This window comes from Siniperca chuatsi, linkage group LG17 (assembly GCF_020085105.1).
Source record: "Siniperca chuatsi isolate FFG_IHB_CAS linkage group LG17, ASM2008510v1, whole genome shotgun sequence".
Classification (NCBI taxonomy): domain Eukaryota; kingdom Metazoa; phylum Chordata; class Actinopteri; order Centrarchiformes; family Sinipercidae; genus Siniperca; species Siniperca chuatsi.
The window spans coordinates 16,389,852-16,409,116 of record NC_058058.1 but is presented as its reverse complement, the minus strand read 5'-3'; the positions used below and the strand labels follow the sequence as shown (position 1 = coordinate 16,409,116).

The window sequence follows — 19,265 nt, the reverse complement described above, 5'->3', positions numbered from 1 at the left end:
AAATCTTTCATTTATGCCTGTAGAAAGGAGTACAAAAAAATCCACATACTAAAAAGAGAGTTGTTTTTAAGGTGTAGACTCTCAGCTTCTATCGCTTTCTATAACTCCAGGCCCTTAAGACAGGCCTTTAAGATCAATAGGACATTAGAGGGAAAATGTGTATTCCATGTTAATGAGAACCTTTTCATAAGTGAATGAGGTCTGAATACTCAAGTGGGTTCATGCATATGATAATAGATCTCGTCCAGTGGGTCACCTGGATGTTCCATGGTTTTATGAATGGAATTGTTTGTATATGATCCATTATCTACAGATTTAAATGATACACAGCGGACCTAGAAGCTTCAAACCAGCAGGATTCAACAACTCATGACAGCCTTAACTCCATGGGCTGAGTTTCTTTTTTCTTCTTCCACGTTTCTTGTATCCTGATGTGGTAGTTATCATCTGCCATATAACCAGAAGATGCAAATACAAACAGTCCTATAATAGTATGAATGTGTTAATACTCAGAGTTATCGTCTGGGGTATAGGAATATCTCAATATTGTGCTGTTACTGTGACACTACAGCAATTTTTTTAGATACACTGTGTAAGTTCTGGGGACCACCTTGTTTGGCTCCACACATAAAAATATTAAACAAAACCTAGGTTGGAGAATAAAAACTTTCATAACATCTTAATATCATTGATGCAATGACAACTTTTTCTCGGTGAGGTTGTGATCACACTACTCTGTGTGTGGGACTTGACTCCTCTGACTCTCCAACAAACAAGATGCAGAACAGGACTGAGAGGTTCGGAGCTCAGCTGCCTCTCTTTGGTCCAGCCAGCAGCTCTCAGCAACATCTGTTCAGGAAGAGCACCACCTACCTGGCTAAGATCGCTGTCGTCCTCCAAGACGCTCCAGGCAAGATGCTCACTTTTGCTCAGGTATTTGCAGTAACCATCTTTAAGAAAAGTTCCATATTTCACAGAAATTGTCATTTCAAACCTAATTTTAACTTGATGTTTTGTAGTTGAGTTGCGGCGTCACTTCAAAGGAATCCTGCAGCTCTTCCCTGAGCTGGCCTCCAAAGTGGAAACAGAGAACACGAGCAGACCATCAGAGCGCCACTCAGCTCTCCACTCTCCTGAACCTGCAGCCCGCAGAGCTGTTCAGATCAGATGTGAGGTGAAGTTCAGCAGTCCTTTCTCCATCGAATCCCTCCTGAAGAGAGACAGTCCCTCGGCTCGGGCCTCCAGAGCTTCTCCTCTGTCCAGTGTGCCGGTCAGAGTGGAGCACACACACGGACACAGAGTTGGGACACAGAGGAGCTTCAGCTGGGGCTCTGAGGAGCCTCTCCTCCTCCAAGCTTCAGCTGGAAATTCCTCCATCTGCTCAACAGGGGGCAGCACACACCATGGACTCACATCATTTACCCATGATGCCCTCTGTGGCTGTAATGTGTTTTTTGTACCTGGCAGGTTTCTGGTCATTTCCATAAAATGTAAAACAAATGATTTTTGTGTTGTTTTTTCCAGTTAAAGTGCAAAAAAACAAACACACTTCCCTGATAAAACACCAACAAATGCAAATGAATCATTCATTACCAGACTGACTCGGGAAAGAAACAATAAAATGCAAACACAGATGACATTTTAAAAAGGTAAGGAGTGAAGAGTATTACAAATTCTAAATTAAAAAAGTAACAACTCTTGTTTTGTTGTTGAAATTATTGTCAACACCACACAAACGCTGGACACTGCTTACCAAATTATATACTAAGGATAATAAGCAAAAGAACACTAAGGCAATTAGTGTTAACTAAGGTATATTGTTATAAGGCCTAACTAAGGTATATTATGGGCAAGACAAGTATATTATTATAAATCCTTATTTGTGTCCAAAACATCATTTTCAATTATTTTCTTTAATGTCCTGTATACATTCAGGAGACCAAAGCAGCCATTTCAGACTTTATTAATACAAAATCTGTGTAATCATTGAGAAGAAATGTACATATTTCATAACAATCCTGTAGGTCTAAGTGGAAATCTTTGCACTTCACTACATTCCAGTTTATTTTTTGTTTTAGAGGAAACTTAATACATATTTAGTAGATGCAAAAACCAGTTTGTCCTTCCACAAAGAAATCACCATCAGAGACAACAGCTGTAATAAAGAGGTGACAAACACTATAATGAGGGTGATTTAACTAGAACAATGCTGTTAATTGAAGGTTTTAGGTGGAAAGCTTTTGGAAACATTCCAGTGATTTTCACCTCTGAGCTCAGTGGAGCGACCAGACAGCAGGAGCACTTCACTGACACATAGTTGACATGCATGAAGGTATTTGTACTTTATTTGAGTATTTCCATTTTATGCTACTTTCTTCTTCTACTCCACTACATTTCAGAGGCAAATATTGGATATTGTACCTCACTACACTTGTCTGACAGCTACAGTTACTAGATACTTCACAGATAAAGATTTTACATGAAACAACACATGATCAGTTCGTGAAATATGATACATTGTTACAAATTAATTTAGTGTTTTAAATAAGCTCCACCTCGGCCAACTACAACAATATGCTGCTTACACGTCAATGCATCAATTATAATAATCCAATGACATAATAGGGTAGTTACATTATATAATATTATGCCACTCTGAAAGAGGTAATCCTGCACAATGTGTACTTTTACTTTTGATACGTTAAGTACATTTAGCTGATGATACTTTTGTACTATTACTTTACTAAACTATGTAACTAAAATGCAGAATGCAGAACTTTTAAGATAAGATAAGCCTTTATTGATCCCAAGAGACGAAATTCAGGCCTTTCAGCAGCACAAGGACAGAAGTAAGTGCAGATTAATAGATACAAGTAAAAATAAATAATATAATATAATATAATATAATATAATATAATATAATATAATATAATATGGTGTGCAATATTTACAAATCAACAGAAAGACACAGAGCTGGCCTTCCTTACCAGCTTGTTAAGGCTTCTGGCCTCACACTGACTACAGAGGATCTTTAGGAGTCTGTTGCACACACTGAAGGATCTTAGTTTCTGCTCTGTCCCCCAAGGTACATTCATGAGTCCACCCTCTCCACTTCCTCCCCATGGATGATCCTGTTTCTCTGCTAGTCCACCACCAGCTCTTTGGACTTGCTGGTTTTGAGCGTCAGGTGATTGTCGTTGCACTTGTAACTGAGTATTTTTACAGGGTGTTATTAATACTTTTACTTAACTAAAGAATCTGAGTACTTCTTCCACCACTGAGGAGCAGGACCCTCAGTGGTGGAACCTATTCCCTCTGTTAAAATGCTTCTCTCGTTAAGGAGGTATGGCTATAGTGTGACACCAAGAATAATCAGCTGCAAGGTAATAAGCAGAATCTGGTTCTAAAACACAAACAGTCATAGGTTGTGAAGAAGAAAAGAGGTGTGTGTCATGTCAAAACAGAAGCCTCAGGTCAGTCAAAATAAAACAAAATTAGACAAAAATGGAGCATGGCACTCATCACTCTCATATGACTACTTCCAGTACTCTGCTCTAGCTGATAAGTGACACAGACGTAGTAACGTCATTTATGTTTTAGAACTTTCAGGACTGACAGTTATTGGCTTTTTTCACCAATGGCATTTTAACATGTCACAGTTGGAAAAGCACAGGTGTAAATAATAAAATGAATGATGGCTGAATTCCATTTGACTGCTTCATCTTCAGGGTCCTGGTGTTGTCACACTGTCATGGCCTACTGGGACACATGAATACAACAGAGCCATTGTTAATGTCATTAGTAACACCTGTGCTTTTCCTACTATGACAAGTCACAATGTCAGCTTTGGAAAAAAAACCTATTGTGCTTATCTGGAGAAAAAAATCCTATTGATACTAATATTATTAGAAATGTTGGAAATATTTGACAAGTGTTATATTAGTGACCTAAGTGTCTTCTGGTTTGGGGAAAAAAATCAATATTAGTATTTTACCAATGTTATTTTGCACTCTTATTTAAAACAACCAAAAGCTTAATTTGTTTTTACATTTTATTGAAAACTTAAAGTGCTCCAGAAAGCTGGTATGTCAGATACAAAACACATTACAGCCAGAAACAGAGGGCATCATGGGTAAATGATGGTACAGAACAAGTGATGTAACTGCTGTGTGGGCTGGTGAAATAAGCAGCAGCAGTGGCTCTTGTGTAAACGGGGAATGAAGGCTCAGTGCACACATGCATCCTCTTGATGGGCTTAGAAGCTCCATTAGCAGTGAGTCCATGGTGTGTGCTGCCCCCTGCTGAGCAGATGGAGGAACTTCCAGCTGAAGCTTGGAGGAGGAGAGGCTCCTCAGAGCCCCAGCTGAAGCTCCTCTGTGTCCCAACTCTGTGTCCATGTGTGTGCTCCACTCTGACCGGCACACTGGACAGAGGAGAAGCTCTGGAGGCCCGAGCCGAGGGACTGTCTCTCTTCAGGAGGGATTCGATGGAGAAAGGACTGCTGAACTTCACCTCACATCTGATCTGAACAGCTTTGCAGGATGCAGGTTCAGGAGAGTGGAGAGCTGAGCAGCGCTCTGTTTCCACTTTGGAGGCCAGCTCAGGGAAGAGCTGCAGGATTCCTTTGAAGTGACGCCGCACCATCTTTGCTGTGATCTGACTGGGGTCCAGTTTCCAGTAGTTTCTCTTACTGTCCAGTGAATCTGGGACCACTGGAATCTGAAAAATACACACACAGGGTTTTAGAGACAGAGGTTAAGTTGTTTCTTGAATAAAATAATGAATGTTCATTTGAAATATCAAACGTTTTGGAATAAAGACTTACCTTGACAAAACATTTGTTGGTTGATAAACAGACTCTGATGTTGTTCTCAACAGATTTTCTGTCTTCAGAGATTAATGGCACCAGTCTGTCCATCAACTACAAAACATCAAGTTAAAATTAGGTTTGAAATGACAATTTCTGTGAAATATGGAACTTTTCTTAAAGATGGTTACTGCAAATACCTGAGCAAAAGTGAGCATCTTGCCTGGAGCGTCTTGGAGGACGACAGCGATCTTAGCCAGGTAGGTGGTGCTCTTCCTGAACAGATGTTGCTGAGAGCTGCTGGCTGGAACAAAGAGAGGCAGCTGAGCTCCGAACCTCTCAGTCCTGTTCTGCATCTTGTTTGTTGGAGAGTCAGAGGAGTCAAGTCCCACACACAGAGTAGTGTGATCACAACCTCACCGAGTGCAGATGTGGACCTGACGTGGTCAGCTGTGGATATAAGTCCTGTTGGGACAATAGGACATTAGAAGGTGTGCACTGCAGGTTAATGAGGACCCTTTGATACTTAGATGAGCCATTACTGCTGGAGGTGGAGCAAGTGATCACACTAATAGCATAAGTTAATCAGCATGTCTATATGGATGCTCTGAGACTTTGTTCACATTAGGGGAGGCATTTCTCCAATTACTCCCTAAAAATTAAATAACACAAAGTCCAAAGTTTTTAAGGTGGTTCATGTTTTGTGAACCTTGCAGTTATCTTGAAATTAAACATCCATTTTGTCTTTTTTTAGTAGTTTGTAGTTTTTCTCAGTCTTTGTTGTGCTTTTTGCATTCTGTATTCAGTTTAGTTGTGTGTCTACCTCCAATCTAGCATTGTGGATGTGGTGCTGTGTGTGGAATTGTTCCTGTGCTCATGTGTTATTCATTTACGCATTAAACAAAGACAACAACAACCGACTTCATATATAAATTTCCGCTGACATCATCTTCATTCATCTTCACGCAGAAAACATTTGATACATTTAAAAAGGTGTAATTTACTGATACTCAAACCTGCTTCACATCAAAGAGCTAATCTCTTTTGATTCAGTCCATTACAGTGTCAGTGTCACAGTCAGTCAGTATAGTTCCTATCCTGAGGTAGTTGCCAGTGGACATTTTGTAGCAAAGGTCTTATTCCCATTGTCTTTTTCTATACAGGTAGATTTTGAAAGTGAATTTATTAACAAAGATTTACTGCTCTCAGAATTTAGCAAGAAAATGTTTAAAGATTTTGACACTGTCTTTGAAGCAAGTTGAGGGTCCGATGAGGTGTAGAAGTTAACAGTCTTAATACCATTCTCATTATTTATTTTGCTGATGGATCTGAAGCTACTGCATCTTATTTTCAAACTACCCTGAACACAGATAAGAGTAAATCAAACGCCAACACTATGCTTCAATCACTGATGTGCCTTTACATGGAGTCAAGATTATGAGGACTTAAAACAAACTCACGGGCAGACACATCAACATCAAGGTGTGCCTTTAGTAATTCGTTTCAGACAAGTTAAGATGACAAATATTGGCTTACACACGCTAATATTGCTCTTCTTAATAAACAAGAGGACACTCAGATCAGTATAAACTATTATTTAATTTACAAAGCAATATTTTGAGTTTCTCTAATATGTTGCACTGAGATTATTTAAAGATTACATAATACATATTTAGCAGATTAAGCTAGTGTGCTTTTGTCCTACACAAACAAGTAAATCACACTCAGACAAAGGCTGTAATGAAAGAGGTAACAATCCCTGGTATGTAACCGTTTAAATGGGTGATTACAACAAACACAGGGGTTTTGACTGGAATGTTACTGGGAAAGTCTTTAGTCTGAGCTTCACTCACATTCAGTTCAACTGACACACAGTAAACACGTTTTAAACTATTCAAGATGACAATGCAATCCATTTGTTTTTTATTTCGACATGAATTAATGTCTTAAAATGGCAAACGTAGCCACAGGGACAACTCTAATTGGATTGAAATGTAATATATTTCAGAATCAAAATCAGCATCTGTATTTTATCAACTTCAATTGGTTGTTCTGGAAAGAAAATGTCACTGTCTAAAGAAAACGAAACTTATTCTAATAGATTGTTGTTTGGCTGCTGATTCACTTTACATAAAAGATAATTAATGCCTCATTCCTGTCATAAGTGTATAAACGCCTTCCTGCCCTGCACGCCCGTTCGTTCACGTTTTCCGTGCTCCACCCTGCCATCTCTCATAAAGTGGCAGATTCTTCCCGATGCCACTACTCGCACGTTTCATATTCAGTAAACTATTTATTCGCATCTCAGTTGATGGTGTGGTCCCGGCTCGTGAATTATTCATCAAAACGTCCCTGGCTGTGTCTGGATCAGCCAGTTTCTAGACTGACTAGTGACAGATGTCTGACTAGACATCTGTTCTTAGACAACTCTCCTGAATAAAAAAAAAAATGGAACCCCCTAAAATCTAGGATTGACCCATTCCAGGTTCAGCAATGTTATCCAGATACCTTCCTAAACCCCAGAGCAGCTGAGTAGGACAGCTTCAATCACAGACAAGTGAAATCAGCTGTTGTAGTGTTGTGTCAAAATGGAAACCCGCAGGCGTACAGTCCTCCATCAGGGTCAAATTCTAAACTTGCTTTTGCACATATTCAGTACAGGTAATGCGCCGATGCATCTGAATGAGGATCAATGATGTAAATGACTTTCGTCATTATGAGGACAAAAGGCAATAGGTTTGACTTTAAATGAGTGATGAGCGACGCGTAAACTGCTGGAATGTGATTGGATTGCCTGTTGGAATGTCATTGCCACTCAGTGTATTGTGTATAATCTGACCAGCCTTCCAGAGGTTGAAAAACAACATGTTTGTATTGGCTCTAGAAATACGGTTGAAACAAAATAAAAATGGAACAGGATAGGTTCAAGTTGATGTAATACTTACTGAAGTAAAAATTTCCACAGTATCACAAACTGGAGCAGGAACAACACACCTGCAGATAGTTGAGAATCAGCTGGAGTTTGTTTGCTGCTGTGAAAACAACTTCAATGTGAGTACTGCACTGACATGGACCTGCATTTCACCAAAACAACTTTTTAAGATTATTCTGAAGTTAACTATTGAAGTGTAGTCTAAAACTGATGGTAGTTAGTAATGTTAATCACTTTAAATGTTAGGTTTGTAGAATGTATAATTATAGCTAGCTTGAAAAGTTCACAATACTTTGTGTATTTTTGTATTGTAGTCTGTTGATCTGCTGTGACTTGGATTGTACGTCATTTGTACATTGCTTTGGACAAAAGCTTCTTCCAATTGAGTATATGTATATATTTTTATATTGTATGTTAGTTTGAATGAAACCTGACAACCAAACAAAACTGAATGCCCTCAGAAGGCCTTTTAATAACTGTTTCTAATATTTGTGTATGTGATAAACTTCCATTACCTAATTTAATGTTTAAATAGAAAGAAAAAAAAATGAACTGCTATTGTGAACAAAGGGGTAGATCAGAATATTCATAGACATGCTGATAAACTTTTGGAAATGCACTATTACTGTGATTGTTGGCTCCACCTCCAGCAGTAATGGCTCATCTAAGTATCAAAGGGTCCTCATTAACCTGCAGTGCACACCTTCTAATGTCCTATTGTCCCAACAGGACTTATATCCACAGCTGACCACGTCAGGTCCACATCTGCACTCGGTGAGGTTGTGATCACACTACTCTGTGTGTGGGACTTGACTCCTCTGACTCTCCAACAAACAAGATGCAGAACAGGACTGAGAGGTTCGGAGCTCAGCTGCCTCTCTTTGTTCCAGCCAGCAGCTCTCAGCAACATCTGTTCAGGAAGAGCACCACCTACCTGGCTAAGATCGCTGTCGTCCTCCAAGACGCTCCAGGCAAGATGCTCACTTTTGCTCAGGTATTTGCAGTAACCATCTTTAAGAAAAGTTCCATATTTCACAGAAATTGTCATTTCAAACCTAATTTCAACTCGATGTTTTGTAGTTGATGGACAGACTGGTGCCATTAATCTCTGAAGACAGAAAATCTGTTGAGAACAACATCAGAGTCTGTTTATCAACCAACAAATGTTTTGTCAAGGTAAGTCTTTATTCCAAAACGTTTGATATTTCAAATGAACATTCATTATTTTATTCAAGAAACAACTTAACCTCTGTCTCTAAAACCCTGTGTGTGTATTTTCCAGATTCCAGTGGTCCCAGATTCACTGGACAGTAAGAGAAACTACTGGAAACTGGACCCCAGTCAGATCACAGCAAAGATGGTGCGGCGTCACTTCAAAGGAATCCTGCAGCTCTTCCCTGAGCTGGCCTCCAAAGTGGAAACAGAGAACACGAGCAGACCATCAGAGCGCCACTCAGCTCTCCACTCTCCTGAACCTGCAGCCTGCAGAGCTGTTCAGATCAGATGTGAGGTGAAGTTCAGCAGTCCTTTCTCCATCGAATCCCTCCTGAAGAGAGACAGTCCCTCGGCTCGGGCCTCCAGAGCTTCTCCTCTGTCCAGTGTGCCGGTCAGAGTGGAGCACACACATGGACACAGAGTTGGGACACAGAGGAGCTTCAGCTGGGGCTCTGAGGAGCCTCTCCTCCTCCAAGCTTCAGCTGGAAGTTCCTCCATCTGCTCAGCAGGGGGCAGCACACACCATGGACTCACTGCTAATGGAGCTTCTAAGCCCATCAAGAGGATGCATGTGTACACTGAGCCTTCATTCCCCGTTTACACAAGAGCCACTGCTGCTGCTTATTTCACCAGCCCACACAGCAGTTACATCACTTGTTCTGTACCATCATTTACCCATGATGCTATCCGTTTTCGTTTGTAGTATTGTAGTATTTTTTTCCTACTTCCAAACTGCACTTTTATATGTTTTATGTTTTTGAGTGGAATGTGTACTTCAGAGAGAATTTTTTTCTTTTTAAATCAGACACAGAACAAGGCCCTGTGTGAGTCTTTGTGGCTTTATTTTGTTGGTAGATAACCCACGGATAACAGTAGATGTCAATATCTCCTGAAGTTCTACATGATGTAGGCTCAGTGGGATAGAAGACTTGAATTATCTTGTTCAACAGATGAGTGGTCTATAATATGGTTACTGGGACATTTTTTACGTTGTTGCTTTTGAGGTTGGCATCTGACCACAGGAGGGCAGCATAGTATTTCAAAGGTTCTCTTGAAATACAATAATTGTCAACGCAGACTCAAAACGATTAAAGGTGTTTCTTCTGCACCCTGGTACTTGTCTAACATTTTATGTGATGTTAATATTAGTCTATTTATAGTTAATCTATAATCTCACCTGAAAGTCTAGGTCACAAACCATATTAGCCATGCAAGTTGGTTGTAGTTGTTGTTAAATTTGAACTTTGAACCTTGTTCCTTAAGCCTGAATCACCCTGTTTAGTATGTGACATAATACTAAGTTGACTGACCAGAGTGGCAAGGTTAAGTTGAGCAAATATGTAGTAGATGAAATCTGTTTGCTTTTCTAGTAGCAGTACATCTGTACCACAAGGTACATTGTCTAAACCTTAACCTACTGTCCGTCTCAACTCTTTTAGTACACCTCGCACTGAACTTTACTTTTCTACTAATAAAATTACTTAGACATTTCATAATGATTGTTTAGAATTTTGTGAAGGCAAGCAGAACGTTTTCTCCTTTTTTATTTTATTTGTTTTTAGCAAGAGCAGTGCACAGTAAAGGTCAAATGTGCATTAACTAAATGTGAAGGCCGGTGGATGGATTTACAAATGCAGTAACTTTGTAAAACATTGTTGTACAGTGCAACATAATGCATTATGCAGCTCAGTTTGTGGACTCTGTGGGGTGGAGTCATATTAGTTTACCATTCAACCACATAGGATTTACTCAAGATACAAAGGCATCAGGTGTTATGAGAGGGAAAAAAAATACACCAAACTCTGCAGCACAGTGATATACTGTACTGACACACTCACCTAGATGAGAGAATGGGAGTGTGTCGCTCTCCATCACCACATCTTGCTCTTAGGTTACTGGGAAGTCATGAAGACAGGCAAGACAGGCGCTAATTATGTCCCAGTCATTCAACACACGATATTTGTACTTGGCTTGGTAGCAAGTGGTAAGAAAATGGTATACAAGAGCCAGGGGTTACCTGAGAAGCCAGGAACACACAAAAGACTTGTGTGCAAATCCTGCACATACTACATTCAGAGTTATGTTGTCCAGGAAGTCAAACCACAGGTTCACATAAGTTTGTTTTAGTGACTCAGTTTGGTAGAGAGTGTGTATTATGTATGTCAGCATGATTTGAAGCAAATAACTAGATGAGTGATCTGAGGTAAAGTTTAGATTCATTTATCCCCCTGCTTGACAGCGCTCATCAAGATCAGGAATTTCTCTGAGATAACATCAGAGCATGTGAGTCTTGTAATCGAAAGCAAACTGAGGGAGGTCTGTCATGAGACAAGAACTTGGCCGGACAGAGGGCAAGGAAGAGGAGTTGGGTGAGCTCAGCATTTGGCATTGCATGCCCACGACATACTTCCACCCTGTGGGATTACTGGTGGACGACCTAGATTGCGACGTAGCCCCCCGCTGACTGGTCAACAGAGATTACACTCAGAGAGCAGAGCCTGGCAGTCAGACAGAATGGCTGAGCATGTGACTGAGTGACACACTGAGGGATGGGAGACAAAAAACACTTTTCTTTCCTTTTCTTCACTGCTTCTCATTTTCCTCTCCTCTACTTTATTCCCTGTGCTTTTGTATAATTTACACATCACCTTGTATCCTCAGGAGCAATTTATTTAGGGCTATTTTATTAAGTACTGTCCCGGGATGAAAAAGTCACAACAACTGCTTTGCTTTGAAGTCCCAGATTTTACTGTGACAAACAGAATTTCATAGAAGTGTTGAGAAAATGATACCAGGGGATTGAGCTGAAAATTTTTCCTTTTAAGGCACAATCAGAGGAAATTGGAGCTTGTCTGTCTACTGTTAAGGATTAATTTGAGTTGCTGTTTTGTGTTTACTGATTGAGTAAACTGGTTCAAGCATTAATCCCCCTGAATGCTGTATTATGCAGAGGATCTTCACTGTACTTTGCTATACTGTACAGGCCAGTATTACTCTGGATGTCACATATTTCCTGTGCCGGAGTGTAGCCCAACTGCAGTTCTGATGTTGGTCCTCACCCCTGAACCAAAATATGCCTCTCCTCTCTTTAAATTAAGAATTTGGGGTCAATAACATGAACACATGCACAGTAACATTTAAATGTTTTGATGCTGTTATTTTGATGACTTATTACAATATCAAAGTTTATGTTGCACTAGAATTTGCTTCAGTGTGACATTGTAAGAGCGTGCGTGTGTGTGTGTGCAGGCTAAACTCTAGAGAGTTGCTCTGCAGCTTGTTTACAAGTAGGCTTGGAGATGCCATGAGATCCTGCTGCACTGAGGACAAATGGACTAAAATTAGCTCTTAAACTTCCATTTCCTCCCATTTGACAGTGGAGTCTTTCGAGTAATGAAAAAAACATAATTCTGTCATTTTTACTTAATGTCTCATGCTTTGTGCTGTTATGGCAAATGCAAAAAAATTAATACTAAAATTTTACCATTTGGCTTACTGTACAATAAAAGCAAGATCATATACCTTTGGGAACACAGGAGGAATATTACAGTAACACCCAGTATTCAGACCCTTTACTCAAGTAAAAGTAGCAATGCCACAACATAAAGATACTCAATTATAAGTAACAGTTATACAGTTAAAACATTACTTAGGGAAAAGTACAGAAGTTTTATCAGCAAAACCTACAAATGTAAAAGTCCTCTCTTATTATACAGCACAATGGCCCCTGTCCCTATCTTTTGTATATAAAATCTTAATCTGCAAAGTAACTATAGTAGCTGTCTGATAAATGTACCTGAGTAAAAAGTAGAATATTTCCCTCTAAAATGTGGAGTAGAAGTATAAAGTAACAAAAAATTATAATACTTAAATAAGTATCTCAAAATTTGACTACTAAGTAACATACTTAGTAACTTTACACCACTGGTAACATCATGCAAAACACAAATACCATGAAGTAAGTTGAATGTAAAGCCAGGTGTCACTGAAATATTATAGTGCCTACCTATACAGTAGGAGTCAACTGACTTTTCTTAAAGGTACAGTCTACTGTACAAGGTACAGTAGATTATAGATTCTTAGCCTGTAATCCAGCACATCAGCTCATTGAACTCCCTGTACTCGTGCTGTAATGTTCTGAGTATAAGTAGGCTACTGGATGTGTCCTAAAGGTGTGGCACTCGGACGTAAGACGATTAACAAGCACCACGTTGACGTCCGTTCACAACAAACAATCGGGGCAGTCACGTCGCGCTCGTCGTCCTCGTCCCGGTCCCGCCCCGCACCACCCACAGCAGCTTCTGTCATCCCGAAACTACTGTATCACCATTGCAGCCTGTTCATTCACCCTGGGGGACTGTGCTGAGTTCGAGTTCTTTTGGTGAAGACTCTGTTTTTGTTGTGGCTGTTGTTTAATTTTGAAAGCTAGATGAAGCCACCTTGTGCTGCAAAGTAGTAAAAAGTACCTGGAAGTTAAACAAAGTGAAAACAATCTACATTCTATGAATAAAAATAAACATTTTCTGATGTTAAATGCATAATATTAACTAAATCCTGTGACAGTATATAATTTTTAATGTTTAGCATTTCAATTACATTGATTTTATTCCATTTTTACTCAATTACGTTTATTCATTTATATTTCTCTGACAGCTATAGTTACTTTACAAATTAACATTTTACACACAAAACATATGATGCATTGTCTTAAATTAAAATACGCTGAAGTATATCAATTAGTTAAAATTAGCTTCACCATGACAAACTATAAAAGGAAAAAACTACTTACACATTAATTCCTCTCTAATAATAATATAATATATGATAGTATAACATATATATAATATATGATAGTATAACACTCCCATGGGCCTTGGGAGTACTTGAGTATTTTAGTGCATTTTGGTAATAATAATGATGTGCTTTTAATCAAGTAACACTTAGAATTTAGTACTTTTACTTGTAATGGCGGATTTTAACAGTGTGGCATTGTTACTTTTTCTTAAGTAAAACATCTGAGTAATTCTTCCATCACAGTCCTTTTCTTACTTCTTTGAATTGTATGTCTAATCACAAAAGCACTATTTACAACAGTCCTTGAAGCCAGCATTACACACAACGAATAAGCCCTTGTAGTGGTAACTTTGAAAGTGCTTTGAAAAGTGCTGGTGATTTGATCTAAAACTATTTCAAGTTCACTTATTTTTTTTGTCTACACACAGAGTTTGTGCCATCAAGGAAAACCTCATCTTTAAACACCTAGTTATACTATATAGGATACTTAGTCTTTTATCTGTGTCTTTATGTAACACTTATGAAAATAAAAAAGAGCAGGCCTATCACAAGGGGCAAAAAACATTGATGGCCCCTTTAAATATCACACTTTACAGTACGTGTCACTTTATAGCACTTTTTAAATAACTTTTATTGACAGTACTGAAAGATGTTTTGTCTTCAGGTGTAGCAAGAGTGACCTTTGATTTACAACAGTGATACTGTGGGATTATATTGCCTGCTTCTGAAGAGTGTGCCGTTTGTTTATCCTTACTATAAGGATGATAAGGAATCATTAACAGCTGGGCTATCTGGGTCACCATCTAATTCTTTACTGACTATTAACAACAACTCAGACAGTGAACTACAACACAATATCACAGTGTCAGTCTGCCAATCATTGAAAATATGGTACAGCATTCGCTTCTTGGAGCAGCGCAGTGTGGTTTAGCTTGCCCTGAGTTAATCAACTGTAAAGTTTTCCTTGGCCCGTGAATTAATCTGTAACTTTGACTTCCAAAAAACAAATGCATGACAACGAACAAATGACACTTTTGAACACAGCAGAAATATTTTCTGTTCCATGTATCATACAAATTTAATTGAACTATACTGTTTGTGTCTGTTGTGCAAATATTTATTAACCATACTATTTCATTTGTAGTGTTATTTTTGTTATACAACTAGTATAATAGTTATTCTTGACATATCCAACTTTTTAACCATCAATATGACAAAATATTTAATTGTATTGTAGATGAAGAATCTTACATATGTATTTCTTGCAACAAATAAGAATGTAATTTGCTATGTCCAGCAGAGGTGGTACTAAATGAAGAGCCGCTTGGGAGCCGAAAGAGTCGGCTCTCAGAAAGGAACAGAGCCATAAGAGCCGACTCCCTTCAAAGAGCCATAATTCCCATCACTACTTCCAAAGCCCCACCTGCCCTCTAACCCCTCACATATATTTTAAAGCAATAGTTAAAACATTTTGTGAAATACATTAATTTGCTTTAATGCAAAAAGTTAGATGAGAACATCTATAGTATATCTCATATCTGTGTCTTAAATATATGGGTACAGCCAGCAGCTGGTTAGTTTAGTTTAGCATAAACTTCTGCTTTCAAGACTAGATTAGTGAGCTTTAAAGGTGTTGGTAGAAGGATTTTTTTTTTTTACCTTCAGACATGTTATCTTTATTTGTACTGATGCCCCCTCTCCCCTCATCCACAACATACTACCATCCCTTACATCTATTTCATCTGACACCCCCTCACCCCCACCCCTATAATCCAAACAGCTGTGTCCACTGTTTACATATAAACCCTGTTGTTCTGCAGTACATCAACTAATTTTCCTGTGCGGAGGATGAGTGAAAACAGAGTCCCACATACAGAGGGAAAACTGTGATAACAGCCCCTGCTGTGTCACAGGACACAGCCTCTTTAATACATCCAGGAACAGGCCCATGACAAGGATTAGGTTTGTGATTTCACTATTAGGCTCCAATAATTCCAATCAACGAGATAGGAACTGAATCAAGCTATGGATTGAATGTCTACTCGATATTCCACTGAGTTCATATCTCTGTAAAGTTAAAATCTAACACAATCTCACCCACCACCAACGTCCTGTCATCCTGACCTCACATATTTTCCTCAGGAATCAAAAGAGAGGCTGGTTAGGCGCAGTTTCCACTTTTGTAACCGGTCCAACTTTATCTGTGCAGGCTGACCTGCTGCTGCTGGAATGTGTTGCTCCTGCCAGGTCGAAATGCAGAAAAGTAACTTTGTAATTAGGTGGGATTTTCACATGCATGAAAAAGTAAGACATATGGGAAGGGGAGCGGGTTTAATGTCTCACAGGGACAATTAAACAATAGCATAAATTTGTTGCCAATGTAACCAAATTAAACTTTCATCTAATTGGTATTATTTAAGAGATTCCTGGGTAGCACCAATGCCAAGCATGGACACAGCTACAGCAGAGTAGTACAGATCTGTGTAAAGACCCACTGAGAGTGCTACTTTGTTCTAGTGTGTCATCAGTACCCACTGTGTCTTGACATGTTTACTGTGTCTAAAATTGGAGCTGGTGATAAAGATATTAGCGCTACAATGGAGAACTTGGTGAACAGTGACTGTAGCTCTGGGAGGATTAGGTTAGCTCAAGTCCACTCACTGTTTGTTTATCTTCTTTTCTTATGTAAGACAGATTGCGCACAGTCAGATGCATGCTGGTCATTCATACAACCACTATCCCCTTTGTATTCATTTGCATAGCTGGATGGCAACTTTTCACTTTTACACGAATGATTCACTGAATTTTGGATTGGCACAAAAGGGCAACTATGCACATCAGATCGTCACTTGACTGCATTGTACATAATCATTTTTATTCAGTTAGACAGTGTGAACACATGAATGAACACACTTGTGCCTTTGCCTTTTTTTTTTAAGAAAAGGCAGAAGGTTGTTGCCTTTTTAAGATACAGTCTTTAATAATTACACAGACTTGTTTGTCTCACTGCTTTGAGAACACGTCAGCTGACTGTCAGTATGGTTATGTGACTCTAAACTACCTTCGTTAAAACAACAAGTCTGATAAACAACTTTGTTAACAATTAAAAATACTGATTTCTTTGGCTCATGGTTCATATCATTTTCTGAGATTACACCATCTGCTTTAGACATGAGGAGGAATTCAGTCAACAGTAAAGTCCTGAGGAGTGTGTTCACATCTTGTAGGTGTCCAATTAGTTTAACCTTTGCCCCCAGGAGCTCACAGAAAAAAACAAACAACGTTATTAAGGCTTTACTGTTTAATGATGACTGTTACACATCAACAACATTTAGCCTGGTTAGTCACTCAGTAACAACCTTATCAACACCCAGAGAAAAGAGGACAGTCTTATCATAGCAGTTACTGCACCTTATTGAGATAATCAATATAGAATGTAGGTTGGGCTAAGGAAAATGTCATACACATTTTCTTTGATATATATCTTAACTTTATTAAGTTAGATGAGAAAATCGATACCATTTTCATATGGGTCCATTAAATGTGAAGCTGGAGCCAGGAGATGGTTAGCTAGCTTAGCGAGCTAAAAACATGGGGGAACAATTAGTATGGCTTTTACTTTGGTTTTTGTACATGCTAAACAAATGAAACATCGTGTGTTAATTAGTGAGCTTTACAGCTGCTGGTAGACTTTCAGACAGAGCCAAGCTAGCTGTTCCCCCTTGTTTTATTTTAAGCTAAGCTAACCGACTTGTTGACCTCATATTTAACAGACACAGAGTGGTATCTAACAAGAAAAAAAAAAAAGAAACAAAACTGGGCCACAAACTGCAGGTAAAGATTTATCTGGACACCACAGGTAACCTTAGAAAGTACAAAAAGTTTGTAAAGATTTACCACTGAGGTCAACAGACACTGTAAATGCCACAACATTAATGTTGTCTTACTTTTCAGTGAAAACACAATGCAGGCATACCTTTCTGCATTGGTCACAACCTTACATCACCTTACAGACCTTTTACTACGTGACCTCAGACACATTTCATGTCATGTGTGTCTGAATCACCCATTCTTGTTACAAGCCTGTTGCATCACTGTGGTTGTCATGACTGGTTGAATCTGCTTTAGAGGAGGGCCACACAAAGATGCTGGGATGGGCATATGTATAGAATAAAGGTGCAGAACAAGCAGATGTCAGGAAACAGCCCATAATCATATTATATTTAATGTAAATACACTTGCTGTACAGGATTCAGCAGAAGTCAGTGGAATGGATGAGCTTTGACCCTCAGTGCTACATATTCTGTCTTTTATTATCTGCTCTGTTTGAAGTGAACAGCAGTGCATTGTGGTCATGAACTTATAAATTTAGGGAGACACCTGACTAGCATACAACAAGGAGACAATACAGAGGGCAGGAGACAGTTTCAGCTAGCGCTGTTACTGGATGTACATTATAGGCCTATTATTATTAGTGGAAGAGGCAGAAGAAAATTAACAAAAAAAGGAACAAGACAGTATACTCCTGTTTTAGTCTTTCTGTTTACATGCCGTGTCCTTACACCACATGATCACTGTACATAATATTACTAAGAATAGCTTTAGTTGTACAGCACTTTTAAAAAATGAAGTCTCAAAAGTGAAAATAAGATAACACATTAGGACGAAATCAATAAAAAGTTAAAACATAGACAAAGGGTGAAAGGGTGAAGCCCACACTTGAGGACCTGAAGAGCTATGGCCTTGTTTTATGTGCCTTGTAAAGGCTGCTGGCTGCTCCCACAAACTTTGGAATCAGCCAGGTGAAAGTCCACTGGTTTTATCAAGCATTGAGACACTCTGCGACCCACATATGCTGCATTAAATCTCTCACAGTTGGCAAGCCAGCAAATGCAATCTTTGTTTCACAATGATAGCTGGAGAGAAACTGTAGAGTCAGACACGTGAACTCATTCACACACACACACACACTTGTGGAGACCCACGTGTGTGTGTTTTTATTAATGGCCAGATACAGTATGTAAGAATATCTTTGTTTGACTTCTGTTAGCATAGTGGTTATATTTTTCCCCTCCAATGCGGCCATTGTCCGATGCGTTCCTATCGAGGGCCTCACATTACAAGCCCACAGTGTGGCTATTGTATCTTGACAAGGACCTTTCACACACTCATTGCCAATACTAACACTTATTGGCAGATTCACAGTGTAACAGTCAGACTCTTGCAGGTGTGGAAATTTCCAGGCAGTGCCCTGCACCTTAGTACATGCTTAGTAAGTGAAACAAATGGATCTAGAATCACAAAACAACATGCTTAGAAGATGCCGAGGCCTGCCAAACCTCAGCACTCAGATTACATGTGCTGTGTGCTGTTAAAAGGTGTCAAAACACATAGAGGCCATTCAACACAGGATTTATTTCAGATTAGATATCTATTTGAAGTCACTTATCGAGGGGATTGTAGCAGATAATGTGTCTGTCATGCTTTCCCTTAAAGTAACATCTGTACAGCAGCTCA

At 39.1% G+C, this 19,265-nt stretch overlaps 2 protein-coding genes across 9 annotated transcripts; one reads left to right on the top strand and one right to left on the bottom strand.

The window, feature by feature from the left end:
* Positions 1–4,089: 4,089 nt before the first annotated feature.
* LOC122863949 (forkhead box protein Q1-like) lies at positions 4,090–5,272 on the bottom strand. Its single transcript, XM_044170873.1, has 3 exons — positions 5,008–5,272; positions 4,826–4,921; positions 4,090–4,719 (listed from the first exon to the last, which is right to left on the bottom strand). The coding sequence occupies exons 1-3, from the start codon at positions 5,161–5,163 to the stop codon at positions 4,105–4,107; spliced, it is 867 nt and encodes a 288-aa protein (XP_044026808.1). The 5' UTR covers positions 5,164–5,272; the 3' UTR covers positions 4,090–4,104.
* A 2,114-nt stretch (positions 5,273–7,386) lies between these two features.
* LOC122863947 (forkhead box protein Q1-like) lies at positions 7,387–10,445 on the top strand. 8 transcript variants are annotated; one of them, XM_044170865.1, is made up of 5 exons: positions 7,387–7,468; positions 7,773–7,858; positions 8,469–8,733; positions 8,820–8,915; positions 9,022–10,445. In XM_044170865.1, exons 3-5 carry the CDS (start codon positions 8,578–8,580, stop codon positions 9,655–9,657), a joined length of 888 nt encoding a protein of 295 aa, XP_044026800.1. In that variant the 5' UTR covers positions 7,387–7,468; positions 7,773–7,858; positions 8,469–8,577; the 3' UTR covers positions 9,658–10,445. The 8 variants fall into 8 exon arrangements, with proteins under 8 accessions (XP_044026800.1, XP_044026801.1, XP_044026802.1 ...); XM_044170866.1 differs by having other exon boundaries at positions 7,402–7,543; XM_044170867.1 differs by lacking the exon at positions 7,387–7,468 and adding an exon at positions 7,545–7,674.
* Positions 10,446–19,265: the final 8,820 nt, after the last annotated feature.

Bases quoted from the DNA above. Each gene is read 5' to 3' on its own strand.
- LOC122863947 (XM_044170865.1), top strand. From the start codon at position 8,578: ATGCAGAACAGGACTGAGAGGTTCGGAGCTCAGCTGCCTCTCTTTGTT. The intron at 8,734-8,819 runs GTATTTGCAGTA...GATGTTTTGTAG, and splicing joins AGATGCTCACTTTTGCTCAG to TTGATGGACAGACTGGTGCC. The intron at 8,916-9,021 runs GTAAGTCTTTAT...TGTATTTTCCAG, and splicing joins CCAACAAATGTTTTGTCAAG to ATTCCAGTGGTCCCAGATTC.
- LOC122863949 (XM_044170873.1), bottom strand. From the start codon at position 5,163: ATGCAGAACAGGACTGAGAGGTTCGGAGCTCAGCTGCCTCTCTTTGTT. The intron at 4,922-5,007 runs GTATTTGCAGTA...GATGTTTTGTAG, and splicing joins AGATGCTCACTTTTGCTCAG to TTGATGGACAGACTGGTGCC. The intron at 4,720-4,825 runs GTAAGTCTTTAT...TGTATTTTTCAG, and splicing joins CCAACAAATGTTTTGTCAAG to ATTCCAGTGGTCCCAGATTC.